Source organism: Rhinocladiella mackenziei, assembly GCF_000835555.1.
Source record: "Rhinocladiella mackenziei CBS 650.93 unplaced genomic scaffold supercont1.4, whole genome shotgun sequence".
Taxonomy (NCBI): Eukaryota; Fungi; Ascomycota; class Eurotiomycetes; order Chaetothyriales; family Herpotrichiellaceae; genus Rhinocladiella; species Rhinocladiella mackenziei.
In genome coordinates, this window is record NW_013550601.1 from 854,247 (window position 1) to 879,109 (window position 24,863).

Here is a 24,863-nt window from a genome sequence, read left to right on the forward strand (position 1 = left end):
ACCATGGCGATTCTAGACCGGAGCAGAGAGATAAATGGATGATTCATGACCCTGGCGCTCAGGATCTCTGGGTTTGCTTCTCCGAGGTAGTTACCAAAAGAATAGATATAGTATGCATAAAAAACAAAGACACACGCAACGCCTGGAAGACTGTCCAGAGATGCGACTTTTGTGTCTGGCTTCTCTTCTTTTCAGTACCGGAGCTCGCAGTCGTGAATCAGAAGATAAAGCTTGGTAAAAGAGCAGGAAGATATTTTGGTAAAATGGAAAGCAAAACGGTGAAGTTTTCGTTGAGCGACGTCGAAAGGTTGGCGAGAATGGGCATATGGCAATCGAGCGAGTGAAATGGTACCCTTCTCATCGATCTCGTTCGATAGAGTATCATCCAGCAGGGTTTCGAATTCCATTACCTCTGAGCGCAATCAATGCATCGTGTCTTGACAGGTTTTTGGAAACAGCGCCGTCGGTAGTTTGTTTGCCTGCAGACACGCAGAACAGGCCAGGCTACTGACGGAAGGCTAAGTAAGAATCAACATGCTAAGCCTGGCTATAGCCTGCAGTAGTGGTAAAATGAAAGGTAGCGATCTCAGGAGCTGAGAGTGGATTGGCAAAGCAGACTGGGTGAGAATACTCGGTGGTCGGTTTTTGCTCTCATTCCAATCGACATTGAACGGCCCGTACTGTAGGAGAATGAGATCAAAAGAACAACGTGTAGAATAGTGGCTCGTCTCCACAAAACCGGAGGGCAGCTGTCTGTCAAAACGTTGTAGACGAAAACCAGGAGGTGAAGGCATACATTTGATTGCACCCCGAAAGCTTCCACGAGCCCCCTTCGCTAGATATGGTTAGCGCATGCCCTTCCGTAGCACCTCTTTGTATGAGTCAAATTATCCAAAATTGGCAGAGACATAATATCACTATTCCGCCAGTAACTAATAGACGAGGAAATTATCTATTCGGGGAATGAGGGCAGGTTCCTTCAAGTACTTTGAAATAAAGACATCAAGCCAGGTTGGCCATCAATAAGACCACAACTCCTCGATGCCACAAAGTGCAAGACGGGCCAACATTATCATTTGCACACACTAAAAGACGGAAAAATCGATTTTTCGTCTCCGCTCATGTCGAAGAAAGCTAACGAACGTGGGAACATGATGTTTGGCGAGTTTTGCACGCCACATCCGTGGATGTCAAACTTTCGACTACAACATAGGCTTTATTACCAAGATGATATATCTGACCAAGATTACGTCTGGCTTCTTTTGGCCGAAACGTCTCATAAATACTCTTACCGAGTCTTCACTCATGTTTTCATGTCTTCCGCTTGATATTTGCCACCCCCCATTTTAGACCTTTTAGAAGACTTGGGTCTTTGATGGAAGAGAATGACCAGGTTGAGAACCCTCTCAGGAAAATTCAAAAGGAAAGGTATGTTTTTGCTTACCCTTTATTCTTTATCAAGGTCCAGGTGCAGAAAGAACTGTGCGTTGTCTTTGATAGCCAATACTTTCGCATCCGGGTGGTCACATTCTGTCCATGCCAAGGCTTGCCATCCCAGCAGATGTGAGATGAGAAGCTTGAATGTGTAGGCTGAACGGGTTTTAAGGCAGAAACATCATTTTTGAGATATGTACTATGCTGGTATGTACAGAGCACGCCTCCCCACTCTTCTCATCCTGAACGAACCTTTCTCATTCGGCATCTGGATCCACAAAGTCGTTCGGCCCCAGAACTTTCCCCACAGATAAGTTATCTTGCGGCCTACATGGCTGGAGAGGGATGTTCATCTCGACCACCTGTCGGCTTTCACGACTGATCCCGTACAGGGTTCCATTGCCACCTTCAGGCCGAAGACTTCGATCCCACGCAATGCCCTGCCCGGCGATATCCGGTAGGTCTGCCGTGGCTACCCATATCAGCACACTTCCAGCAGACGGGATTTGCACCACGTATGCTGCGCTGGCATCGTGGCCCGTGATGTATAGCCAGCCGTCTGGGCCGAAACTTCCACCGGAATTGGACATGGGTGAAAAGACCTCAGACACCATGGATTCGGGGAAAATCCATGATTGTGAAATATACTGAAAGGGGCCTTCGGGACCAGGTGTGAAACGGACCAGTTGGGTGTTCATGCTAAGACCATATGGTTGCGTCTGACCTTCCTGGACTCGGTCGTAATTGGCAAAAGTCCCATACCATGTGCCCGTGCTGTCTTGATCGATCCAAGTCAGGCTTCCCCGGTTGATTCCAAAGGAGTAACTCCGCACATGTTCCATGGTGGTGACATCCCACTCTTCCACAGATGATGTCTCCGGTGCGGTAGGATAGTTCGAGTGCGGCGCATAGAGAGTTCCATTGATGACAACGCCCCCATCTAGATGAATGATGGGGCCGTCCGATCCGCCATACCATTGCCGGAGAGCTCGACCGGTCGTTTTGTTATGCTTCGTTATGGAGTAGTTATCAATGGAGTAGAAGTAGTCACGATCCACGGCGACACCTTGATTCGCGTCGGTGGTGTTGACAGCTCGCACTGTCGTGCTACTAATTTGCTGTTCAGAGCCTACTGTTCCGTTGCCGATCGTGCCGTTGAATGATCGAAGGCATTGGGGCGGAGTTTGTGACTGTGCCTGGGCCTGTGTTGCGGCAAATAGCGAGACGCTTGCGTAGACTACGAACACCCTTGACGGTTTCATGGTCATGAGCAGATTGTGTGAATCTGTGGAATTGCAGTCCTCACGCCGAGAGCGAAAGCCTAAGTTCTACCGTGTTTGATCTCTGGGCCCGGCTCACACATTTATATGTAACTATCATCTTCCTTCAATACTCTTACAATAGAGAATTGTTCAGTCACTGATGATTGGGAAGCGGTGGGATTCGCTTAGCAAGAGACCCCCTTCGGTCGAGACGGCGCGCTAGATTTTTCTTCCACCACAGCGTATCAGAACGCCTCCAATCGGCACGGGACAGGGTTAAATACCAGAGGTATTTCCATGTCGATCTCCGATGCGCATACCAATCAAGGTTGCCACATGGACTGGGAGATGCACATTAAGTGGACTGTCATTTCTGGAACATTTCCGGAGTTATCTCCCACGTGTTCCACTAAATTCTTAACAGGACCTGCAACGAATCGAGTATCCGGATCACAAGCGGCAATTAAGGAATTGATTCTTATCAGAACATGCATGAAATTGTACCCAAGGTTCTGCAAAAAGACGCCTCGCAACTTGAGAATATGCGTGAGAGGCCACTTCGGCCTATGAGATGCATGTGCGGGTGTTGACTTAGTTGAAAATGGCACCCAATGTCTTCTGTGCAATGCCCTTGACACCGGTGCTGGTGCCTTTCTCCTTGTCCTCGTCGGTATAAAATCTCCGGCCATAATCCAAATCGACCGTGCTCAGGTCCACCCACGGTCGACCACGGTAGAAGATCTTGGCTCCAACGTAGAGCACCAAAATGAGAATGACCGAGACGTAATTGGCGAAGAAGTTCTCTGCGTTGGTTTCATCACCCAGTGGCCACACGGCGAGGTAGAATTGAACAATGATGAGAATGATACACATGATGAGCCCGAACCAAGCGGCATAGGGGTATGTCCAGCTTCGCCAGGGTAATTCGGCTTTGTCGCGGCCTTGGAGCGCCCAAGCCCATCGGAAACGAATGTGAGAAAGACAGATCATTCCCCAGCCGAACAGGGTGAAGAGGGACGTCAGGTTGGAGAGCCAACCGAACACCTCCGCGCCGGAATTGTTGACATTGAGATAACCCAGGCCGCCACCAAGAACCAGGGTGGGCACGAGGCCGTACCATGGTCGGCCGGTCTTGTCGGCCGTCTTAAATTGCTTTGGTGCCATGCCGAGGTAAGCGAGACCCATTGTGGTGCGGGCGCCGGCATAGCCTGAAATGGAACCGCACGAGACGACGGAGAGGAGAATGATGGCGTTCATCATGTGTGCGAGAGCGGAAATACCAGCATTGCGATACGCAATGACGAAGGGGGAGGCGTTGGTCCCCTCGCCGCCAAAGAGATCTTCGTCGAATGGAGAAACGGTGATGGTGACCATGAGCGAGCCCAGCAGGTAGAACAACGAGAGCCGAAGCCAGATCGAGCCGACAGCGCGAGGAACAGACTTCCGAGGATTGGCCGTTTCGGCGGCCACCAGGCCAGCGTTTTCAGAGCCGGCCATGGCGAAAATACAGGTGGGCATGACGGTAAGAAATCCCTTGAATCCATTGGTAAAGGGAGTCGAGTTCCAGTACCGGAAGCCGATGGCTTCATTATTGGGGCCACCACCGGCCGAAACGACTGGGGAGCCGTCAATCAGTCGCGTCCAAATGAATGCATGCAGCGTGTCGACTTACCGATCAGGGAAATGATGACGACGAAGATCCAACCGAATTTGATGGTGCTGCAAATGACTTCCACCTCGCCGAAAATGGTCACCGCTCCAATATTCACCGCGATGATGACCACCCAGAAGATGGTGATCCATGCCGCCACCGGGACTTCAGTGGTCCAGAAGCTCAGGATGGTATTGGCAGCAGCGAGTTCGTTCGCAATGGTGATGCAAAAGGAGAACCAGTAGGCCCAGCCGAGCGCAAAGGCAGCCGCAGGATCAACGAACTTGCCCGTCCACTGGACGAAGGCGGATGGCAACGGATACATGACGGCCATTTCTCCAATGGAATGAGCGACCGACCAGATCATGGCACCGGACAAGCAATAGCCCAAGAAGATCCCGGCAGGACCACCACTGATCAAGGAAGTGCCTGAGCCCAACCAAAGACCCATTCCAATACTGGAACCAAGAGCAATCATGGTAAGATGTCGTGTGCTGAGGAGACGGCGAAGCTCGGTGTCCGCGCCATGATCATGGACAAAGACGTCGCCCGTGACAGAGTGACGCTTTTCGGGGTGGAGGTCCCGATCTGAGCTATTTGGCTCCTGAATGTACTCTTCTCCGGTGATCTTGGGATCCATGTTGATCTTGCGGATGGAGGCAAAATCACAAACAAAGAGTAGAATAACAGCAAAGATCCGGCCGCAATGGCGCGACACCTACCCCTCTATTATATAGGCGAGATCAGCTGCATCTTTCCCAGACCATCTGGTCGCCGGCTTCTCGACAAGGTCTCCAATGCCCCACCTCGAGCGACCACAGGTCATCAGAGACATGGCAAGATATCGCAACGTCACATCCCCTACGAGATGGGCGTGGCCAGATAGATAGCGATGGGACATGGAGGTCTGGGTACGAATCGACGCGTCTCCGGCAAAAGATGGACCAAGCAAAGTGCTTGTCGGGGCTGAATGCTTCTCTAAGGGTTGCTTGGCCTGATAAGAGACAAGTGGCAGTGCGACGGTGCCGTTACATTTCAAGAGGGCCTCTAAGACAACTCCAAGAGCCTTCAAAATGCTTCTGGCAGGTCGTTGACGGAAAGTACGGCTAGGCAGCCTGGGCCTATTGCTTCTATCAACGCCGAGCTCAGCTTGGCCCTTCTTGGCGGTTCACTAGCCAATTTGGCTTATCAACCACTCTGCTGCAATGTCATTGGGCCAAGTCATCTTGGAAGGAGGGTGTGTGTTTCGATCTTCCAACCACGTTTCGAAGGGATGCTCCTTGCAGAGGCAAGCCGGTCGAGGTGTCCCAATCGAAAAGAGGGATGGCGTGACAAAGCGGGGAGAGACCTGACTAAAGAGTAATTTGCTTGAAGAACCACCAGCCCATCCATGTCGGGTCTCGCCGAGTCACATGATACTCTAATAGACCAAGGCAGTCCTGAGTGAGCTCTATAACTAGGACATGGGACACATCAGAGAGATCGATGATAGTGTAGCAGTTATCTGATTTCTTTTTCCAAGTTCTTGTGTTCTCGTATTTCTCTTCTCTCGCAGAGGTAATTTGGTATGGGAAACACAGTCAGCGTTGAGGCACTCCACCGTATATACCGGCAAGAAATCCTACGGTCAAACATTCGATACAGCAGGCAATTCCTTTGTGCCAAGAAGAGGCTGAGTCAGCATAGGATTCACGTGATTTAAATGACGCGTGTTGCTCGGGTACAATTTAACGTGTCATGGAAAATCACCAGGGTCATGAAGTATGAACACTCTCGTATATCTTGATTCAAACCACGGATTTGACCGTTCCGCCCTTGTTGGATAATGGTCTTTGGTGATGCCAAACCCCCAACCAACTACGTCCATCATCAGCAGAATTCAGAGGCAATCAAATGAGTTGTACTTACTCTGAGCAGCACGTTGCAGTGGGGCCCTCCAATTCCTCAGCCCATTCCCAAACCAATCCTGCAAAGAAACCCAGCGCCTTGGTTGTCGCCACGAGGGAACCGCGGTGACATAGTTCCGGGAAACCACATACCTAGGTTTTTGAGGAATCCTTTTCCCACGGAAACTGCGTCTGCACGTCCCTCTTCGATGATTTTGCTTCACTTTGACGCTTCCATGATCATTTCCACCGCACTGACCATGATATTGGGACGTCTGTTCTCTATCAGGGCCTACTTCAACCCCTGAGGCGTGAGGCAGCCGATACCCTAGGTTTTGCATCAATCTTTTGACGAATCCAAACCTCCAGTGGCAACATCGATCCAGTCGACTCCTTTTTCAGCGGGGAGTACACTCAGGTTGGCCGCCTGGGTCACACCCCAATGTGGCACTTCTTCAACACTGCCCAAGTATTCCAGCCAGTCGCTGCCGGGAATGCGGATCATCAATGGCACCCCTCCCGGAATGACGATGTGAGTTAAATCAACCACCTCGAGCAGAAGACGGACGCGGTTCTTAAAAGGTCGTCCACCATATCGTCGCCCCGAGTGTTGGAGGCAGATGACAGGAATCCCTCGAGAAGATAGCCGTGACCTGCGTGGATTTGTATGATCTGGCCGATAAGTCATCAAAATGGTCAGTCTGATGCAGTCTGTCGATGCTTCATCAACGCCAGCCGTTAAAGCCAGTTGGATCAAGGCATTCCATGCTTCCTTGAAGCCTTCAATGTCCTTGATGGCCATGGTCTGAAGAACGTATGTGTGCTCGTTAAATGGTTGGTCGGTGACGTTCATAACTTCATCGGACCGCCCACCCAGGTGGGCGGATTTCTCGCACCAGTCATTGGTCCATGTCATGACAACCAAATTTGCCTCTTTCGCTAGCCAAGTTGAACACCAATCCTTACTCCCTGAGAGTGAGAAAACTTCACAATTCGGGCCAATGCTTCGGCCTGAGATTCTTTCCAAAAGACCACAACACGGCGGTGTGATTCGACCTGAAAAAAGTTGACTCGGGTCAGAGAGAATATAATTCATTTGGACGCTTCTATTTCCTTGCCCTTCGCCTTCCGGAGTAATTGCGGTCGCCTCCGTAATAACTACTCCAGGTCCTCTTTGAATAATCCCACCAGGGTGAGTTTAATGCCACATCATGTGGCCACCTTCTGCTGAATATTGACACATGAGAGACAACTATATCGATTATCCGCAGGAATTTTCTCTTTTCGTCCCGTCGGCCCCACCGCGTTCCCATTTTTCGGAATAACCATATTCCTGATCTTCAACGGCTGGAAGCGTTTGTGTCCTGTCGAAGTAACATGTTGCAGAGGTATATAGTGCGAGATCTGGCTCCGTGATGAATAACTTTTACCAACAATGTGTCAAAAACTACCCCCGGTGCGGCTGGGTTGTCCCACAATTCGTCTCCCGGTCCAGTTCACGGGGAGGAACAGACTTCTCTGGAATCGTTCCGTGACAACCCTGTTGAGCGCGTCCTTCCGCTATTGTGATCAGACTGAAATTCCCGTGGATAAGATCCTTCTTCTAGCTTCTCAAACCTTGCGAGCTCACTCCGGGAAAAGAGCATGTATTTATTTATGTTACATGCATGTTTCCAAAGAATCACAGCCCGGCCTGCGACTTTCCACCCAAGCTACCGGGCTACGTCAGACCCAAACCCATTGGCGAAGGACAAAAGTTTCATACATATTCTATCCTCCCACTAAAATAGAGCTGCATGAAGATTGGTCGGAATGTCTTTGTAAATGGCCCACAACCGCTCCATAAATTTTATACTATCTATATGTTTCGGAACAACTGTAACAACGATACCAACGAAGGGTAAGGATCTGTTACGAGGGGTGTAGAGAGAGGGATCATGGAATAGTGCCCATTGTCGGCGTCCAGGCCCCTTCCTGCCACTTCTGCGATGGCTGGGAATTCGTTGCGTGATATTTGGATGTTACAACAACTTTGCGTCTATCTCGTCCTACCTAGCAAGACCACAGCCTTTACTCTTGTTACCAATTCTGTCCTGGTGTCGGTTAACGAAACGTGCCCGGACATCATCAGTTGCCGCGAAACTGTCCCTGTAGCGAAGCTTATCAAGATCTCGAATCTGGCAAGCTTCGGAGCCCCAAAATCCGTGACATTCTCCCTTTGGTGGCTTTACGTCCGCAGGAGGAAGTAATGCTACCATTCCAGGAAATGATGCTGAGCTGGTCCCCTTGCCCAGTCAATCCATTCAACAAATCCTGAAGCCACGTACGCGTATCATTCATCGGCTAGGCCCACGGCTCTAGGGTGTGGTTATGGAGCACTCTACATAGACGACACCTCTTGCTCCAAATCATAATGTACAGTTAGTCACCATGCAAGTGGCTCTATCATCGTCGATGTACAGATGTGTGTTCGCGTCAGCCACAGCTGAAGCCTACAGCATGAGGTCAGGGTCTTATAAGACTCGTACAGCTTCAAGGCACGGTAAGAGCTGCTCGGTTTTCTATTGCCATCCCATCCTGGACCGATTGAATCAACTTGTTGCCTTTTCTTCCAATTTTGTTTCCGAAAATGACCGGAAAGGAACAGGTCCTGTCACCGGTGGGAACGGATTCGTGGCCATGCACATCATCCGCGAATTGATTGAAGTAAGTCCTCTCCTCTTCTATGGATTCAGCAATGGACCTAACCCTTCACGACTTGGTGATCCTGATTCTCACAGGCGTTCATGGAAAAATGACCAACTCAATGCACACTGTCTAGCATGGATACTCGGTGATTGCCACAGGTCGGTCCATGTCCAAAGCAGAGGATGTTTACACTATGTATCCAGATTGGAAACCTTTGTACTTTGAATGTGTCCCCGATATTGGGACCGAGGATGTGCTTCAAGAAATCTTCAAGAAGTACCACGATCGGTCTCAATACATCATCCACACAGCCTCGCCGGTCAATTTCGCGGCGAAAGATATTCAAAAGGAGTTGATCGATCCTGCCGTGCAAGGGTAAGTCGGCCTGTTATTTCCAGCTGCGACATATATGTGTTTTATGCCTCCACAGTACTAATTCGCAATCTCTCAGAGTCAGCAATATCCTCAAGGACGCCCATGAATATGGCGGCTCAAGTATAAAGCGATTTGTTCTCCTGGCTAGCGCAGTGACCGTATTGAATTTGTTTGAGGACATGAGCGTCGCTGGAAAACCGTATACGGAATATGATTGGAATCCGATATGTAAAGCAAAAGAGCGATCTTCTCTGAACAAAGATTCCACCTGAACAACGGGAGTAACTCAACAATGTTTTAGTTGACCGCTGAAAGACGCCGTTTCCGCCTCATCTCCAATGTTAGGATACATCGCCGCCAAAACATTGGCTGAGAAAGCTGCCTGGGAATTTGTATCGACGACAAAGCCATCATTCGGCCTCACAACGATCAATCCAGACATCGTCGTCGGTCCACCGCTGCGAAAGTTGTCGAAGCCAACGGCTTTGAACGAGACGAATATGATTGCCGTGTATAATTTCCTTAATGGAACTTACAAACGGATTGAAGATGTTATGCTTCTGTTTTATTATTTTGTGAGTTTTTCATTCTCCTTCCTGGAACTTCCCATTCATCTCTTCTTGCTCTTGTCTTTCCGACCCGTCACAATCCCACAAACGTTTTCTACAAGGAAAATGCTTTGCTTTCTTGCTTTCTTCTCCTCCTCCTCCTTCTTCTTTTTGGGTACTATTTGTGTATAAACAGGTCGACATTCGAGATGTATCTTCCGCAACAGTCGCTGCAACGACAACTCTCTCCGCCAGTGGGAATAGAATTCTTCTCGTCGAGGACGAACTCAGTCCTCAACTCGTCAAGAATATCATCGAGAAGGATTTCCCACAACTCAAAGACCAATTACCTCTAGGTGGTAACCTGGCTCAGAAGTTTCCATCTGGAATATACCCCACTGGGTGGGATGTCAGTAGGAGCTCCGCAATTCTGGCCGATTGGGAAGGCCTGAACGGAAAGAAATGGAGACATCACGACCTCGAAACTTCAGTTGTTGATACTGTTAAGAAAATCTTGCAACTCGAAGAGGAATGGGCAAACAGGATATAAAATCCAAAATATGAAATGGGTTGGAAAGAGAATAGGCCGAGGTGGCTTCAGGGTTAGAACCCCAAATAATCATTAACAGGCTGCATTCATATTCGTCTCCTATCCACAAATTCTCATTTCGATTCTGCATAAAGTTCATCCAAAGCAAAATTGAACATAATTCCCTTCTCTTGACCTTCGTTCATCCAGTTCATCTCCCCACCAGAAGTCTTCATTTCCCGAATCTTGCTCTGCCCAAACAGTCTCCATGATTTCGAGCACGGTGTTGTACATCTGATATCCGAATTTCTCGTACCACCGATGACAGTATTCACGAGCAAATTGCCGATGCGCAGGCGTCCGTGTCTCACTACCAGCAATGAAGACACAGAATAGCAATTGTTTCTGAATGAGTGAACTTGCTCGGCAGGCGTGCACATGATCGAGGGCGACGCGAGCAAGGAACCTAAGCTGAGGACGGGTACAGGTGTCCACAGCAACGCCGTCAGCGCCGCGGCCGACTTTGGATTGGGACATTCGGAAGATGCGAAGAATATAGATCAGCAACGAATATCGGAAGGCTTCACAGCAGTGGTATCGGTCACGCTCCCTATGCAAAGCTTCCTCGTCGACGTCAATTCCCTCAAATAGCAGATCACTGGCCCCGCCGCCATGGTATTCGTATCTTCGAACAGAAAGCTCAATTTCGGCCACAAGTCGAGAAATGGTTTCACTGTGCCTCTTTCGCTCTGCTTGACGTGCGGCGAGATTCGAGAGCTGCATCATGGGTACCAACAGTTCGCGAGGACAGCCGTTTAATTCGTAGAATGTCCAGGGTTGACGGCCCTCAACTTTCAGAACGGCCTCGAAGTAGGAATATGGAAATACAGGTGCCTCCCGCGAGAGCAGACCGACCATTGTGTCCCACCTGCGATTTACTTATAAGAAGGCGATGGTCTGCTGGAAATAGTGATGATGACTTACCATAGCAGCATTGACACTTGAACGTGGGCTTTTATGCTGATTGACCACCTTTGGATCCCTCCACACAACTCGAGGAGATGATATGCATTCGTCAAATGGGTCTTCCAAATATTCAGTGACGATAGAGTCGCCTATTTGTTATTTCAAGTAAGCATGAGGATCATGGTCCAGAGTTATCTTGAGTATTTCACGCACCTCCACCTGCCACAGAGCTAGAGATGTGTCAAGCATACTAAGTCCATTCAGATGGACATCACTCCTAGACAGAGCCCCCTGGTACAGCACCATAGCCGTGTTCTTGTGATCAATAGCGTCTGACGGAGGCTGAGGTTGAGTTGGCGTGCGCAGGCGGAAGTGGCAGGAAATTGCCATGATAGCATGAAGGAGGTGCTGGGAACCTTTGGTAGTCTCCGGTCGATAGCGGTATGGGTTAACGCAAAAGTCGTTCGTGACTGGGTATTTGCAGAACTCTTGGTCATCTGGGGTACTTTAGTAAAAAAGGGATGGATGTGGGGATCTCAAGCATACACATGTCAAGGAGGCCATAAAATTTGCTGTGCAATGTTGAATGGCAGAATTGAGGAATGAACGAATCATAATATGCAAAGTTTGACTGAGTGGAGAGGTCTGAACCAGATGAAGATTTTCTCGACGACGGTATTCGACATATGTCGTGGGCATTCGGAGAATTTGTTTCGTGCTCATCCCACCCCAGGGTTCCAGAAGCTAATGTGGCCATTTCGAGCCCGAGAATTGGTGATGGAATTTCAAATGATTGCTGTTGAATTTGCAGGCACTGCTTCAGACTTTCACCATCCAAAATATCTTGAGAAAGCTCTTCGCCCGGTGCAGTGTTCCAATCGAGATTATTTTCGTCCCACATGAGCGCACCGGGAGAAGAAGCGATGGGCAAAATTTGCGACTGCTGCAGAGGAGCGTTATTGTAATCATCTGGGGCTGGTGTTTGAAAATCTGGAATATCGTTGTTGATTATATCCCCCGCGACGGGGGCTACCTGGCCTCGATATTCTGGAAATTCGGATGGCTGTTCAAGAGTGGCCTCGTGTTCTGACTTCCGAAGACTCGTATCATGGCTCTTATTCAGTGAAGATTGTCCATCAAGAATTTGAGTCGCACGTGTCGACCTGTAACCCTGTTTCCGTCGTTTCGCTGATCGACCTGACACGAACATGAATTGTTTCCTGGAGGACGCTGGATGAAGTCTTGGTGATTCTTCATCTTGATCAAGCGGGAAGCTACCTCTTTTCATCTGGATGCCAGATACTGAATCATTCCTTCCTGCAACTATCGTTCCTGATTTGACCTTTGGAGGCTTATCAACCATGGAATGATTTCTGTGCCAGGTCAACTGCATGGAAAACCCTTGACAGCGAATTCCGGAATTCTGGCATGTCTTGCAGCGAGGTCTCTGGCGGTCGCAATGCAGACCTAGCGAGGAACAGTTATGACAATCTGATTTGGCGAACGCTAACGAGTTTGTCCGGCGGAATTTTGGTGACGGAGAATTCGGGGAACAAGGAGAGATGGCGGCCGCCATGGTGATAGCTTCGGGATGGTTGGTGGACAAACAGACTCTAGGTTCGAAGAAAAGGTATGAATATATATTCTGAAGGTCTCTTGGAACTTTGTCTACTTGAAAAACAAAGAGGACTTATGGAAAAGAAGAGAATCGGAATGATTGAAGTGAGAGAGGGGATGACATTTGCTCATGGCTTATCATTCGCAGCTATACTTAAAGTGGAAGGGTACTATGGTACGGTATCGGCTTGATTCTTCTTGTCTTTGATGAAATTGAAAAGGGAAGAATTTGATTGGATGGGGGAAAAAATAAAAAGTTCCAGCCCCTGGTGGAAGTTGATGAACTGACGGTCTTCTATTCAATTTGTATCTAAAGTGGGGTGCTTACAAACGACTCAAATATTCTTGCCCTCTGTGACCTCAAATCTTCTTGCCTTCTGACATAGACCGCTGTCGAAGAGCTTGGAGAATATCATCATCGTCTCCTCCAACTGCGATTCCTTCAAGGGTTCGATGGCCGAGAAGTTCATCCTGACGCGCCGCCTGAAGAAGTTCGAAATTGATATTCGGTCCTTTGAAAACGTGTCTCTGGCTTAGGAACCAGGCTGCGAGCAAGAATGAGACCAGACCCACAGTAACCACACTAGTAATTTCATTATCAGCAATTGCCGATCGGCTCGGTCTTGAAAATCGTACCTGATCCAATTCATATTTTCCAGCGTAACGGGGTAGGAAACCGGGATGCAATAAATGATATCAATGAACATCACCCAAACGCACGCGAATACGTTCAGGGGAAGCCCCCATTTACCCAGGTCTAGAGCTCGACGGGGCAGAACTTTATCACGTCCGCGCCATGCCACGATTCCCTGAGGGACAACGTAGGAGGTGGTCATGAACACGATACAAGCGCCGACCATGGAAGCAAATGCAGTCGATGAGCCCAGAAAGATCAAACCATAAAGCTGCGGTAGGGCTTGTATCAGTTTCCTTCTTGAGAAGGGATTTGACCCGGGGGAAAGCGGGCAGCTATACGCACCGTGACCAGCGTTCCGGACAGACATGCAGCATTGACTGGCATCTGCCAGCGCGGATGTACTTGTTTCCAATACCTCGAAAATGGAAAGCAATTGTCTCGCGAAGCAGCCCACATTTGTCGACTCGAGCTCGTGATATTGGCCGTAGCACAACCGAAAAAGCAAATGGCGAATGCTACCATCAGTACCGAAGTGCCGGCCTTACTGCCTGTCGCTTGATAATACACTTCAATCAAAGGAAGGCCGGTAGGTGTGCTGATGACTTGCTCAAAGTCGGTGATGACGAATGACAGCGATATGGCGAAAGGGAAGGCTAACGATCATATCAGCATCTCTCTCATGTCCAGCTTCGCCAGGACTCGACTCCATATTCACCGGAGACCGATTCCATTCTGGGGGAAATGTTCCTGTGACGCAGTGTATAGACGTATTACCGAATCAGGAGTGCGGTTTGTTGTATAGACCTTGGAGGGTCGAGTCAAACGAAGGTACTTCGACGCCACTGAGGAAATTGGATCCGAGCATCGCTTTTTTCTTTTACTTACCAGTCATGAATCCCATCAAAACCGGATACATCTGGGTCGGAAATCAGCCCACTTTCGCTATCTCGTCGGATCGATACGTACAATGACTTTGGGGACGTTTACAGTGGGATTCGGCAATTCCTCGCATCTAGATCAAATGTCAGCAATATTGAAGCGATGAAGAATGTCGGAGACTGACAAGTGAGCGCCGCAATCCACGCCCAGGAAACCGTAGAGCGCGTTAACCATACACAAGAGGAAAGCAAGGCCGTCATTGGACCAGCCAGTCGAATTGGTGGTGTCGGAAAAGACGAATTTGGCAGACTGATAGTTGGGCGCAGCACAAGCCAGAATCGTGATGATCGTAACCACCATGGTCGTGGCAGAAAAATACACTGGCGTATGGCTGTGAGTGAGTTGGATGACTATTTGCGGACAGAGCATCTCACGAATGAACTTGTTCCATAAGGGAAGATATCTCGTTCCAAAGACATTCATGCCGATGGCTGCCCAAGTAACTGCAGCAAAGATCAACCAGATGTGCCATCGCTCAATGGTATAGTCCGGATGGTTCAGAGCGGCAACGCCAACAACCATTGCGGCGATGAAGTTCGTCACACTGGCGAGACCCAGCCACCACCCAAGAGTGCTGATTCCAGCCGACCTAGATGAGGTGAGCGTCGACTTCCTTGGTAAATCAAGAGACGTTCTTACATATATGATGCGAACGGACCCCATTCAGGGCTCGAGACCACATAAGACCAGTAGTATTGGGCTCCAGCGACAGGATACGCGGAAGACAGCTCTGCCATGCCGATTCCCGTGACGGCTGTCATAACTGCCGCAATGGCCAGGGTCCAAATTGAACCGGCCGAAGAAGCCTCAGTGAACCCGGTGCCAAATGCGCTCCCAAACCCGTTCCACGTTGCCAACAGAGCATATGACATCGACATGAGCGAGAGAAGAGAGAACCGCCTGGGCATCTCTCGGGTGTACCCCTGGGCCTTTAGTTCGAGATCATCGATGTCGATTTGGCTTTGGTTTTTTGCTCTTTGCGGAGTTGTCGAAGACATGTTGTCGGAACTCATGATGGAGAAATTGAGAAAGTCGGCGGGAGATTCAAGAGAACCTAGTATTTCTCCCGGCCCCGTGGGCGCATTGCCTCCTGTTATGTATCGTGTTGACAACCCTACCAGGCCCCCACGATAACCTTGGATGATAAGCTGACATGAAGTTTTTTGCCATTTCGGGCATGAGAGATTAATTAGCAAGTAGAACCCAGGCCTTACCGATAGGTCGGGCCTTGTTCCAGAGATATGGCAGCACCATGAAGCGGGAGGGTCTGGGCTCAAAGGTATAAACAGCCAAGCTCCAAACCCAGTAAGGGCCAAGCAGGTTTAAGCGTTCGATAACGACCCCGATGGGGTAGGAGAGTTGGTGGAGCCGGGCGGATGGCCCGCTCGTGGAACTTCGAGATAAGGAATCCCAGACCAAAACGAAATACCCAAGGAATCTCTGTTGCCTATTCGGGCAACAGGTTCTCTGCCATGTGAATAGAAGGAACAATGACTAGAATAAAAAGGGGCCTTGAGAGTTACCATGTAAAAAACCATGGCAAAGAGTGAGTTCGACAGTTTCCTTCGCAACCATGGCTACCACCACGGTCACCGAATCTGTAACGTCAGAGAGGCAATTTATTCCAATCAAGGCCGATGCTTTACCACCTGTTCAGACATTCAATGCCGATGCTAATCCTGAGGACGTGATCAAAGCCTTGAAGATTAGTGGGGGATGTAAAGTCAGAGGAGCAGTGGCGAAGGAGATTCTGGCTCAAGTAGAGCGGGAGCTACGACCTCACATCGAGGCAGATGTGGTGTGGGAAGGAGATTTCTTTCCTATACAGACGAGGAGGGTAGAAGGCATGATTGGCAAGAGCCCCATCTGTGCTGAACATATCATCAATCACCCTCTTTACCAAGCTGTGTGCAAGGAGTTCTTGACCACACGAAACTGGTACTGGTCCGGTGAGAAAAAGATATATGCTACCTCTGATCCTCAATTGAACAATTCTATTTGCTTTTCCATTGGACCAGGCGCATGGGATCAGCCATTGCACCGAGATAGTTGGTGTCATCAAACCTACGAGGCAGAAGTTGCCGTCTACCCAGACAATTACGAGAGGGATGTCGGTATCGGTTGGTTCGTCGCGGGGAAGCCAGCTACCAAAGAGAATGGCGCCACGAGGTTCATTCCCGGAAGCCATTTGTGGTCCAAAGATAGACCACCCCAAGATGAACTGGCCATACATGCGGAATTGGAGCCAGGTGTAAGTTCTAGTCGAAATCAGGAAGAGCCAATTTAACATTGTCCGACAGGATGCTTTCATGATGTTGAGCTCGTGCTATCACGGCGGTTCAGCCAACAAGACAAAGGACCAGGAGCGACTACTCTTCAGCTGCTTTATGACCAAGGGTTATCTGCGTCAGGAGGAGAATCAATACTTGGCCATCCCACGGGAAGTTGTGTTGAAAATGCCTGTTCACATTCAGCAGCTGATGGGATACAAGTTGAGCCAGCCTTTCTGTGGATGGGTTGAATCCGACGACCCACGTGTGGTTCTTGACCCGTCGTTGAAGGATGACCCGTCAGGCCATTATGACAATGAGGAAGAGAAGCACTGACAACCAGTTTTGGGAGCTTGGAGACCAACTTCGAATAACAGATATAATGCATTATCAGAGAATAAGTTGATACTCTGAGACCCGATACCCGAGGTCTAGTATGTCTGTCTTGCCACCATCTGATAAGTCGGCAACGTAGTCGCAGGATTGAGCGCCGAACTTCCCGGACTAGAGTGTGTACGGCCCGGTTGAAGACTTGGTGTGAATGCTGACGTGGTTGGTGTCCCTAAGGCCGGCCCATGACCTTGCGACACTACCGGGTATCCTCCCTTGCCCCTCGTGCTTGATTGTGGCATTGGCGTTGGGTTGCCTTTGTTTGACTGATGGTCTCGACGTAGATGGTCGCCTCCTTAAAAATCAGTCTTGTCTAGGGGAAGGGATGATGAAGACTTACGAAGCCACAGACGGAGATAGTCCGCGACTGGTTGTATCCAAATGACAACCGCCACAACTTGTCCAAAGCTCCAGCCGTCCCAGTCGATGACGTCCGACCGGGAATATTTCAAAAGCATTCGTGCTTGATACCCAAGACATAGTCCAAATAGTGTGCAGGCCAAAAACAATGTGACCGGATGATTTAGAACCCTGATAACCCAGGTCCGTGCCGATTTGATTGGACTCTGTGGTCTTGATGGGGCTTCTCGTCTGAGCCCAAGACTATGGCCTATTTGGTTGACCGAAAGCACAATCAAAATCAGTGTACTCCAACCCCAGAGAAGAGGCGCCGTCTGCAGATTCGGTATGTTTCCTTGATTGTAGAAACCAGCGAGATATTCCAGAGGGTCGTTGCCAATAGTCTGTGGGCATAAAGCAATTGCCGACGAATTCCCACAGCTGGATATTTGGTACAACTTGTGGAGGGTTTCATCTGAGCTCGTGGTAGAACCAATATGAGGAGACAAATTTTCAAACAGGGCCCAGAATACAATTGAAGCAAGGACGTAACTCAAAACTGCTAAGAACCCACCGTACCAAGATCTGCATCCATGACTGTGGAGCAGCATCAAGGTGAATATAGGACATAGAAATCCGGTGATCGCGACAGACAACAGAGCGTAGCCGGTCAAAGGATCAGTAGTCCACGGTGCCGAGCACAATGCCGCAATTTCTAGAGCGATTGTGAAATAACATTGAGCAGCCAGAAATCCCTCGAGTCCTCGCCGTGTGTTGTCGGACAATTTCTGGGTTTCTTCTTCTTCTCCCCGAGGTTGTCTGGTGTAAAGGATGGCGGAGCTGATCAATGCAACGGCGCAAGCGATCACAAGGATGGCTTGTATAATGTAAGAGACAAGGACCTGTCGTAGTCAGTCCGCACAATCCTGATAATGAATGAGTTTGTGTCACCGACCCCTACACCCATTACATCCTGGTTGGCATAGGGGAGACCGCAGGTATTCCCACATATCAAACTCAGACAGCCCGTCACCGCCGTCAGATTGGTAGCAGAACCTCCAGAATAAAGAACGTCCAAGTTGCATGCTGAAATGCAATTCTGAGATTCTCGTGAATAATCGCAAGTGCTGGCGAGACAGCTTGCAAGGGTCATGGACACTGGGCCCACATCCTCCTGACTCGAAAGTGGAAAGTAGGATTGCTTCGATACAGCCTCCGTATCGGAGGCGATGCCGGCGTAAACGTTCGCCAGATTGCTGCAAACTCCAAATAAAGTTATATTCGGGGCTTGACCATCCACAGACTTTCCGTAGGTCTCGAGACTCTCGGTAATGAGGTAGGGGACTTCTTCGAAGAGTCGCGTATAGTTTTGACAGTCCTTGACACAATCGTGAGATGGGCAAAGAACATCAAAGTCGGACGTTGCGAAAGTATTCCATTGAATGTTTGCGACTATTCCGGGATTCAAAATCTGGTTGTATTCGGCGGAAACCGTTGGTGTCGATGAGAACTGAGAGGATGTTGTGGAGGTCGAGTTTTCAGGAGAATCTGTTCTTGTCGGGGAACTTGAGTCGTCTATCGACGAAGGGGCCGTGGTTTCTTCGGACGTGAGTGAGATGCTGCTGGTCGTCGCCCCGTCCGAGAAAGATGTGGTGGACACTGAGGGTGGAACCGCTGTATATTGACCGAACTCCGGCACTGACGTCGCTTCGGTCGTCATATTGGCCGCTGCTGCAGAAGATCAAATCAACCACCCAGAGAGAAAGGGTGACAGCCCTTTTGTAGGATACGAAAAATTGTTAATTAGATGGTATGGGACTCAGCTTCATTAACCTAGTCGACTTGTTTGACACATGAACCAGCCGCTTTGCCAACACAATCGTCGGTTCGAGGCGTACCGTTCCCAAAAAGTTATGGCCATCATTGGGGTGCTTAGCCCTCTGCCTGTCGCTTGAGCATGATTCTCGTAATAGCGGCAAAATAGAGGCTGAAGCGTGGGAAGATAAGGGCAAAAGGGAGGCTTATCACTAGCGCAATAACACTTCAAGGATGGACATTGGTTTTGGGTTAGGGGGCTGTGAATTCTTTTAGGCCCTAGCCCAAAAAGTTTGGTCAAGGAAATCGTCTGCAGTCACCCAATGATGTTGTCCAGAACATGTCAAACCTTGTGGCGGATGGGAAAGAGACGGGATGTCAGCTGTAGACGCGAAGGGAGGGTTGCTATGTGATGTGTATTCCAACTTGACTAGTTGTACTAGAACCGAGTGGTTTGTTTCCCTAAGGCTGGTGCCTGCTTCCGAAACCATCTGTATCAACTTCACACACCAAAGTGCATTCCTCTCGGGACTCGTCGAAGCTAGGAATTTCATGACTGATTTGACGAGAGACAGGAGATCCGAAATCTGGAGGCGGCGCCACGAGCACTCACTTGAGCAGATCCAAGTCTCCCCGGTCGATAGGACTTTTCAACTTTGAAGGTTGTCATTGTCCCGGAGCACCCTGGCGTGAATGCCTTTCCTGGGCGGAATTCAACCAATTTCGCCACATCATTGGGATTGACAGGGTCCGCTGGACCTTCTGGAATTTTGACATTGGCGTGATTGAGTCCATATTGCTCATGCAGCACTCCAAGTCCCCATTTGGTCTCTCGAATTCCCCCAAACTCCGAACTGTCCATCCTAAGAAATATCGTGTATCGTCTGCGCGATCGGATCGATGGATTCTTGGCGTGAGCTGCTCCTCCAACATGTCTTCTTGTGTCGCTGAAGCACATAAGGCGGGATTGACAATTAACAGTTCAACCTCCAGCCGGCGAACAACGGACCAGCGCAGACCATGGTCTTCCAGGCCCTTTACGTTCATGTCCATCATTTATTCTTGTGATTGAAGCTCGTGTTCAAGACCCAAGCAAGCATTGCTTGATCAGGTGGGCGCTTCCGGTGTGGATTCCTTGCTTGACTCGCTTTTCGACCGTTCTCTCTGTGCTGCTGCTTCAGCAGCTTTAATACGCTTTTCTGCTCTGGCGATGGCCTTTCTCCTTGAAGCACTCCATTTTTGTACTTCTCCAGCGTAGTACAGTCGATAGGCCACGTCGGTATTGCTGATGCCAGCCTTGAGGGAGTGTATTGTATAAAGTGGGCCTAGTTCCGGGTCGACATCTTCCTGGACCATTTCCAGGCCCTTTTTGCGGAGCTGGGTATTGAGAGATTTCATCTTTGGATGCATGTTGAAATTCTCAGGGGAGGGGGGTCAAGCCGACAAATATATTATTGCTGGCTGCCTCACGTGACCGGTGGAGTCCCCGTAAAAATCCGAGTTTAGACCGACGACAAAAATTCTCACACCACGATTTTCGTGCTTATAAGTGGCTGTTGGCAGTGACGTTCACCGGATGATGACGGAATAGGAATACAGAACTTAGGTTGGTCATCAACAAATTTCCCAGGGTCGTCAAAACTAGACTCACCATGTTCATAGTTGGAAAGGGGGTAATATTTCCAATCTTCTAGCTCATAATCGAATCTTTGCGCCCAAACCATGACCTTCATACCAGACTTGCTCGTTCCATTCGTCTATCCTGACACCCACGTTAGCCTTTGCGTCCAATGTCAAAGTTCCTCCAAGTGCCTCTCTAATTGTTCCCAAGGCATTGCTGCCCCATTCCACGGGTAACCTGGGGGTCAAGTTTTCCCCGGGTTCGATCGCAAAAGGATAATCCCAATCAATTGTCCCAACTTCTGTTCCATTATAGTACGCGGCCGCGGCAACGCTAGTGACGTAAAGAGCAACGGGGGAAACCAACACAAAGGTTGCCGTTGACGAGAAAATATGCATCTGATTTATTAGCCACATCCCTAAAGGTTCTCAACAACATACCGTGGCTTCTTTCAAAAAGTGACCCGACAATTTTGGTGTTGGCAATGTCAATTCCACGTGTGGATTAGGGACCTTTGGAATGGAACCAGCATGGCTCTTGACCGTCAATGTCGTGTTGTAGCCGGAGATGTACTGAGACAGCCATTCTCTTCCGACATCACCCACTTCCCATGAGGCTCGGACGGTCACATTGTTTGGACCGGGAACAATGTTGGCTGAGGCCCATGCATACCCAATTCTGGTCTCATTGACCCAAATGCTGACGTTGCAATAAGGAACCGAAGCCGAATATCCCGTAGGATTGGTCACATTAACCCTTGCCTGCAGAGTTAATGACTTTTCCGATGTATCGACGACTTCCATACCCTTTATTTCTGGCGTTTCAACCCCCCCGCCAAGAGGTTTGATGAAAATATTTCCTTTCGCCGGAATTCTTCGCACCACAAATTCTCCCAAGGCAGTCTCCGTGTTGACATCGACCGTGGCATGAACTGAAAATGTCGCCCCATCACCGAAAAGCAGCTTCGGAACAACTTTTGAAAATACCGAATCATTCTTAATTTCCAGAGGGGCGTCTTTGACAATCGATTGAACCAACAGATCATTGTCGGTTTGTGTGGCATTGGCCGCCTGCCATTGCCGTAAATCCAAATTGCCGAGCAGCTGACCTTCGTAGAAAACATCGGCGTCCGCTCTCACTCGGTCAACATCCAAGTTGACGTTCATTTCTGGCGGAAGGCCGACCAAAACTTTGACGACGGCAGAAATTTTTGGATGCGAATCTGTCGTCTGGTCGGGCAAGGAGAAGTGAACATCGGCCAAGGAAAAGTTTTTGATTAAATTGTCAAAGGGATGTCCAGGAAGTGAGAATGGCAATGTTGTATCGCGCAATAACCTCCCAATCCATGCCGGTGCATCTTCGTCTTGCCGGCCGCCCCGAATGTATACGGTGGTGTCCTTTCCAGCCAGATAATCGGCAACCAAGCTGTCCAAGGGTGAAGTATTCGTGCCTGGACATGCCGCTGTCAACGACGTCGGTAATTGTCGAATCATTCCAGTGACACTGGCGGTGACATTCTGTTTCGGTAGGATATGAATGACATCAGTGTTGGCGGTGCCGAGTAGAAGATAGTCATCCGAACAGTCTGGGACAAGTACATCAAAAGCCAAAGGCGGCACATCGAATCTGACCGGATAATCATTCATCGCGGAGACGACTGCCATGGCTTTGACACCGTCAGGATGCCCGGGCATGCCATATTCGGCAAAACGAAGTTGTTGAATGTCAAAATTGGGGACGGCGGGAACATCATGACCCTGGAATTGGAGAACCTGCGAAATGGTTTGCCTTCCCAGTTTTATGATGCCACTCTGAATGGGAACGGTGGCGACGGCTTCAATGGTGATTTCATTCAATTTTCCATCTATGAAATCTTTGGCCAGCTGTCGAGCGCCGTCTAGATCACCCGGTTCGAGGTCCGTCAATACGTCAACATGGTTGTAATGGTGGTTCCGAATGTTGACCGTGACGGGAGGCAGAGTGGCCCTTCCTAGCAGAACACCGTCGTACTCAGGGAGAAATACGTGGACTTCCGATTCACCGCTTTTGACTTCTCTTGCGATCCAAGTACCAAATTTACCCAGTTCTCTTGTGGCTTTATTGTGTACCCTGGAAGCGTCCATATAGAATGTGCCTTGGATTCGGGCACGGATACCAAGGGCAGTGAAGGAGTCAATCGATAACTTGGTAGGTTCGAAGACAACTCCCTCCTTTGCATACTCTTCGATCACGGAGGGAAGCGTCAGGCCGAAGCACGCCACTAGCACCGCGAGACATAGGATGGATAAAGCTATGATTGTTGGCCATCGTTTCTGTTTTGGGTCTGTTATAGATTCAGGGTATTCCACAGGTGACGGAGGGACATGGGGATGATCATTATAACTAGTGCGAGAGTCTTCTTCCGTTCTCGAGAGCAGCGGAGTTCGCTCGGAAGACTTGGGAGACGTCGGTCGAGATGACATGGTGATGGTGAGGAGGATGATAATGAGCCTGGAGCAGGCTGCAACCTACTGAGGCTCAGATCATGAGTTGGATCAAGAAAAGAAGGTCGGGGTTTCAATGGGTGAGACGCGGGTTTCACAACAGGAACAAAACGAGTGATGACATGCTCGAAAGATGTGCAGAGACGTTGGAGGAAAAGGAGTAGGGCGCCTAGAATTCCCTCCCGTGCTAGGCATTTCACTAGGCTCCGGGTGGTCATGACTGGTAGGTCTCCCGAGTGCTAACACCGCCACGAGCTGCTGCTTTAACATCCTTGAGCGAAACTGAGCACGATGTATCGGTGTCAAATCTCATTGATCGAAAGCAAGGGCGCAAAATGGTTCTGAAGCGGAGTGCCTCTGTGGCTCATACGAATTGATCCAATCTATTTCTCAATTTCCTGATATGCTCTGGCGTCGTCTTACAACAACCACCGACAATAATTCCCGTCCATTCGCCTCTTTCCTGCACTTCCTTGACGATATCACATATCTGCTGATCCCATGCCAACTGGTCTCGCTCTTCTCCCACCCAGTCGTGCATTTTCGCGTCATACACCTTCCCGCCAGAACCGTCGGGATACACTACCAACCTGGGTAGTTCCAAGGAAAGGGATTTGGCGGCTTGTTCGAATCGTTGAATTAAACGGGCGATTTTGGGGAGTTTGGAGCAATTAATTCCCACGGCGAATGGCCGGCTTTCACCTTCCAGCATGGTCCTGACCAGTTCTTCAACGTCCGTTCCGTCGGGGAGTCTCTCGTCACTATTGGGAAAGACACAGGAGATCCAATACGCCTTGTCTTTGATGTTTCTCATCACCTTATTCGCCACCCTGACCTCATCGTTTCTCGGGAGTGTCTCAAACGCAACGAGATCGATGTCTTCCCAATGCGGACTGTCTTGGAATATCGACACCCTCTCGAAATGAAAATTGAAAAGGTCTTTTTCGGTCATGGGACCGTAGTTTCCACTATACTCGGTGCTCGGCACCATCGTTGCTCCGTAGGCTCCTAGACTCAATGCAACCAGACCGGGTCGGCCGTTGAAAGCGGCTCGGGCAATCCTGACGGCAGAGAGCATATAGTTTCTGGCTTCGTCTGGGCCAATCCCATTTTCACCGGAGATTTTGGTATTTTGAAACCCACGGAAACTCGCCTGGTACGTGGCCGTAAGAATAATATCGGATCCTGCTTGTGCAAACTCTCTTTGGACAGCCTCGACGACGGTGACATTTTCCACCAGCAGATGTGAAGACCATAGAGGGGTTCGGGATGAGAATTTTACGCCGTGATGATCTTCAAGAGTGGTACCCAGACCGCCATCCAGCAGAAGAACTGACTTGTCCAGCAGAGAGTGGGACATCCTGTTTACGCCGTGATCTTACTCCCAAAAAAAAAAAAAAAAAAAAAAAAAAA

General features: G+C 49.4%; 11 protein-coding genes across 11 annotated transcripts; 2 read left to right on the forward strand and 9 right to left on the reverse strand.

Annotated features, from left to right (window-relative positions):
• Positions 1 to 1,691: 1,691 nt before the first annotated feature.
• On the reverse strand, positions 1,692 to 2,696 carry Z518_05432 (uncharacterized protein; the record flags this gene model as incomplete). Its single annotated transcript, XM_013416244.1, has 1 exon — positions 1,692 to 2,696. The coding sequence occupies one exon, from the start codon at positions 2,694 to 2,696 to the stop codon at positions 1,692 to 1,694; it is 1,005 nt and encodes a 334-aa protein (XP_013271698.1).
• Positions 2,697 to 3,287: 591 nt separating this feature from the next.
• Positions 3,288 to 4,987, reverse strand: Z518_05433 (uncharacterized protein; the record flags this gene model as incomplete). Its single annotated transcript, XM_013416245.1, has 2 exons — positions 3,288 to 4,312; positions 4,369 to 4,987. The coding sequence occupies 2 exons, from the start codon at positions 4,985 to 4,987 to the stop codon at positions 3,288 to 3,290; spliced, it is 1,644 nt and encodes a 547-aa protein (XP_013271699.1).
• Positions 4,988 to 6,573: 1,586 nt separating this feature from the next.
• On the reverse strand, positions 6,574 to 7,149 carry Z518_05434 (uncharacterized protein; the record flags this gene model as incomplete). Its single annotated transcript, XM_013416246.1, has 1 exon — positions 6,574 to 7,149. One exon carries the CDS (start codon positions 7,147 to 7,149, stop codon positions 6,574 to 6,576), a length of 576 nt encoding a protein of 191 aa, XP_013271700.1.
• A 1,538-nt stretch (positions 7,150 to 8,687) lies between these two features.
• Z518_05435 (uncharacterized protein) lies at positions 8,688 to 10,394 on the forward strand (the record flags this gene model as incomplete). The annotated part of the gene is made up of 5 exons (XM_013416247.1): positions 8,688 to 8,939; positions 9,055 to 9,296; positions 9,373 to 9,524; positions 9,612 to 9,871; positions 10,041 to 10,394. The coding sequence occupies 5 exons, from the start codon at positions 8,688 to 8,690 to the stop codon at positions 10,392 to 10,394; spliced, it is 1,260 nt and encodes a 419-aa protein (XP_013271701.1).
• A 135-nt stretch (positions 10,395 to 10,529) lies between these two features.
• Positions 10,530 to 12,915, reverse strand: Z518_05436 (uncharacterized protein; the record flags this gene model as incomplete). The annotated part of the gene is made up of 4 exons (XM_013416248.1): positions 10,530 to 11,301; positions 11,358 to 11,488; positions 11,553 to 11,836; positions 11,886 to 12,915. 4 exons carry the CDS (start codon positions 12,913 to 12,915, stop codon positions 10,530 to 10,532), a joined length of 2,217 nt encoding a protein of 738 aa, XP_013271702.1.
• A 401-nt stretch (positions 12,916 to 13,316) lies between these two features.
• Positions 13,317 to 15,545, reverse strand: Z518_05437 (uncharacterized protein; the record flags this gene model as incomplete). Its single annotated transcript, XM_013416249.1, has 8 exons — positions 13,317 to 13,539; positions 13,593 to 13,861; positions 13,936 to 14,246; positions 14,479 to 14,509; positions 14,560 to 14,605; positions 14,657 to 14,852; positions 14,907 to 15,121; positions 15,172 to 15,545. 8 exons carry the CDS (start codon positions 15,543 to 15,545, stop codon positions 13,317 to 13,319), a joined length of 1,665 nt encoding a protein of 554 aa, XP_013271703.1.
• A 560-nt stretch (positions 15,546 to 16,105) lies between these two features.
• Z518_05438 (uncharacterized protein) lies at positions 16,106 to 17,138 on the forward strand (the record flags this gene model as incomplete). Its single annotated transcript, XM_013416250.1, has 2 exons — positions 16,106 to 16,783; positions 16,833 to 17,138. 2 exons carry the CDS (start codon positions 16,106 to 16,108, stop codon positions 17,136 to 17,138), a joined length of 984 nt encoding a protein of 327 aa, XP_013271704.1.
• A 95-nt stretch (positions 17,139 to 17,233) lies between these two features.
• Positions 17,234 to 19,251, reverse strand: Z518_05439 (uncharacterized protein; the record flags this gene model as incomplete). Its single annotated transcript, XM_013416251.1, has 3 exons — positions 17,234 to 17,484; positions 17,533 to 18,433; positions 18,487 to 19,251. 3 exons carry the CDS (start codon positions 19,249 to 19,251, stop codon positions 17,234 to 17,236), a joined length of 1,917 nt encoding a protein of 638 aa, XP_013271705.1.
• A 1,202-nt stretch (positions 19,252 to 20,453) lies between these two features.
• Positions 20,454 to 20,756, reverse strand: Z518_05440 (uncharacterized protein; the record flags this gene model as incomplete). The annotated part of the gene is made up of 1 exon (XM_013416252.1): positions 20,454 to 20,756. The coding sequence occupies one exon, from the start codon at positions 20,754 to 20,756 to the stop codon at positions 20,454 to 20,456; it is 303 nt and encodes a 100-aa protein (XP_013271706.1).
• A 285-nt stretch (positions 20,757 to 21,041) lies between these two features.
• Z518_05441 (uncharacterized protein) lies at positions 21,042 to 23,429 on the reverse strand (the record flags this gene model as incomplete). Its single annotated transcript, XM_013416253.1, has 2 exons — positions 21,042 to 21,365; positions 21,408 to 23,429. 2 exons carry the CDS (start codon positions 23,427 to 23,429, stop codon positions 21,042 to 21,044), a joined length of 2,346 nt encoding a protein of 781 aa, XP_013271707.1.
• Positions 23,430 to 23,814: 385 nt separating this feature from the next.
• Positions 23,815 to 24,810, reverse strand: Z518_05442 (uncharacterized protein; the record flags this gene model as incomplete). Its single annotated transcript, XM_013416254.1, has 1 exon — positions 23,815 to 24,810. One exon carries the CDS (start codon positions 24,808 to 24,810, stop codon positions 23,815 to 23,817), a length of 996 nt encoding a protein of 331 aa, XP_013271708.1.
• Positions 24,811 to 24,863: the final 53 nt, after the last annotated feature.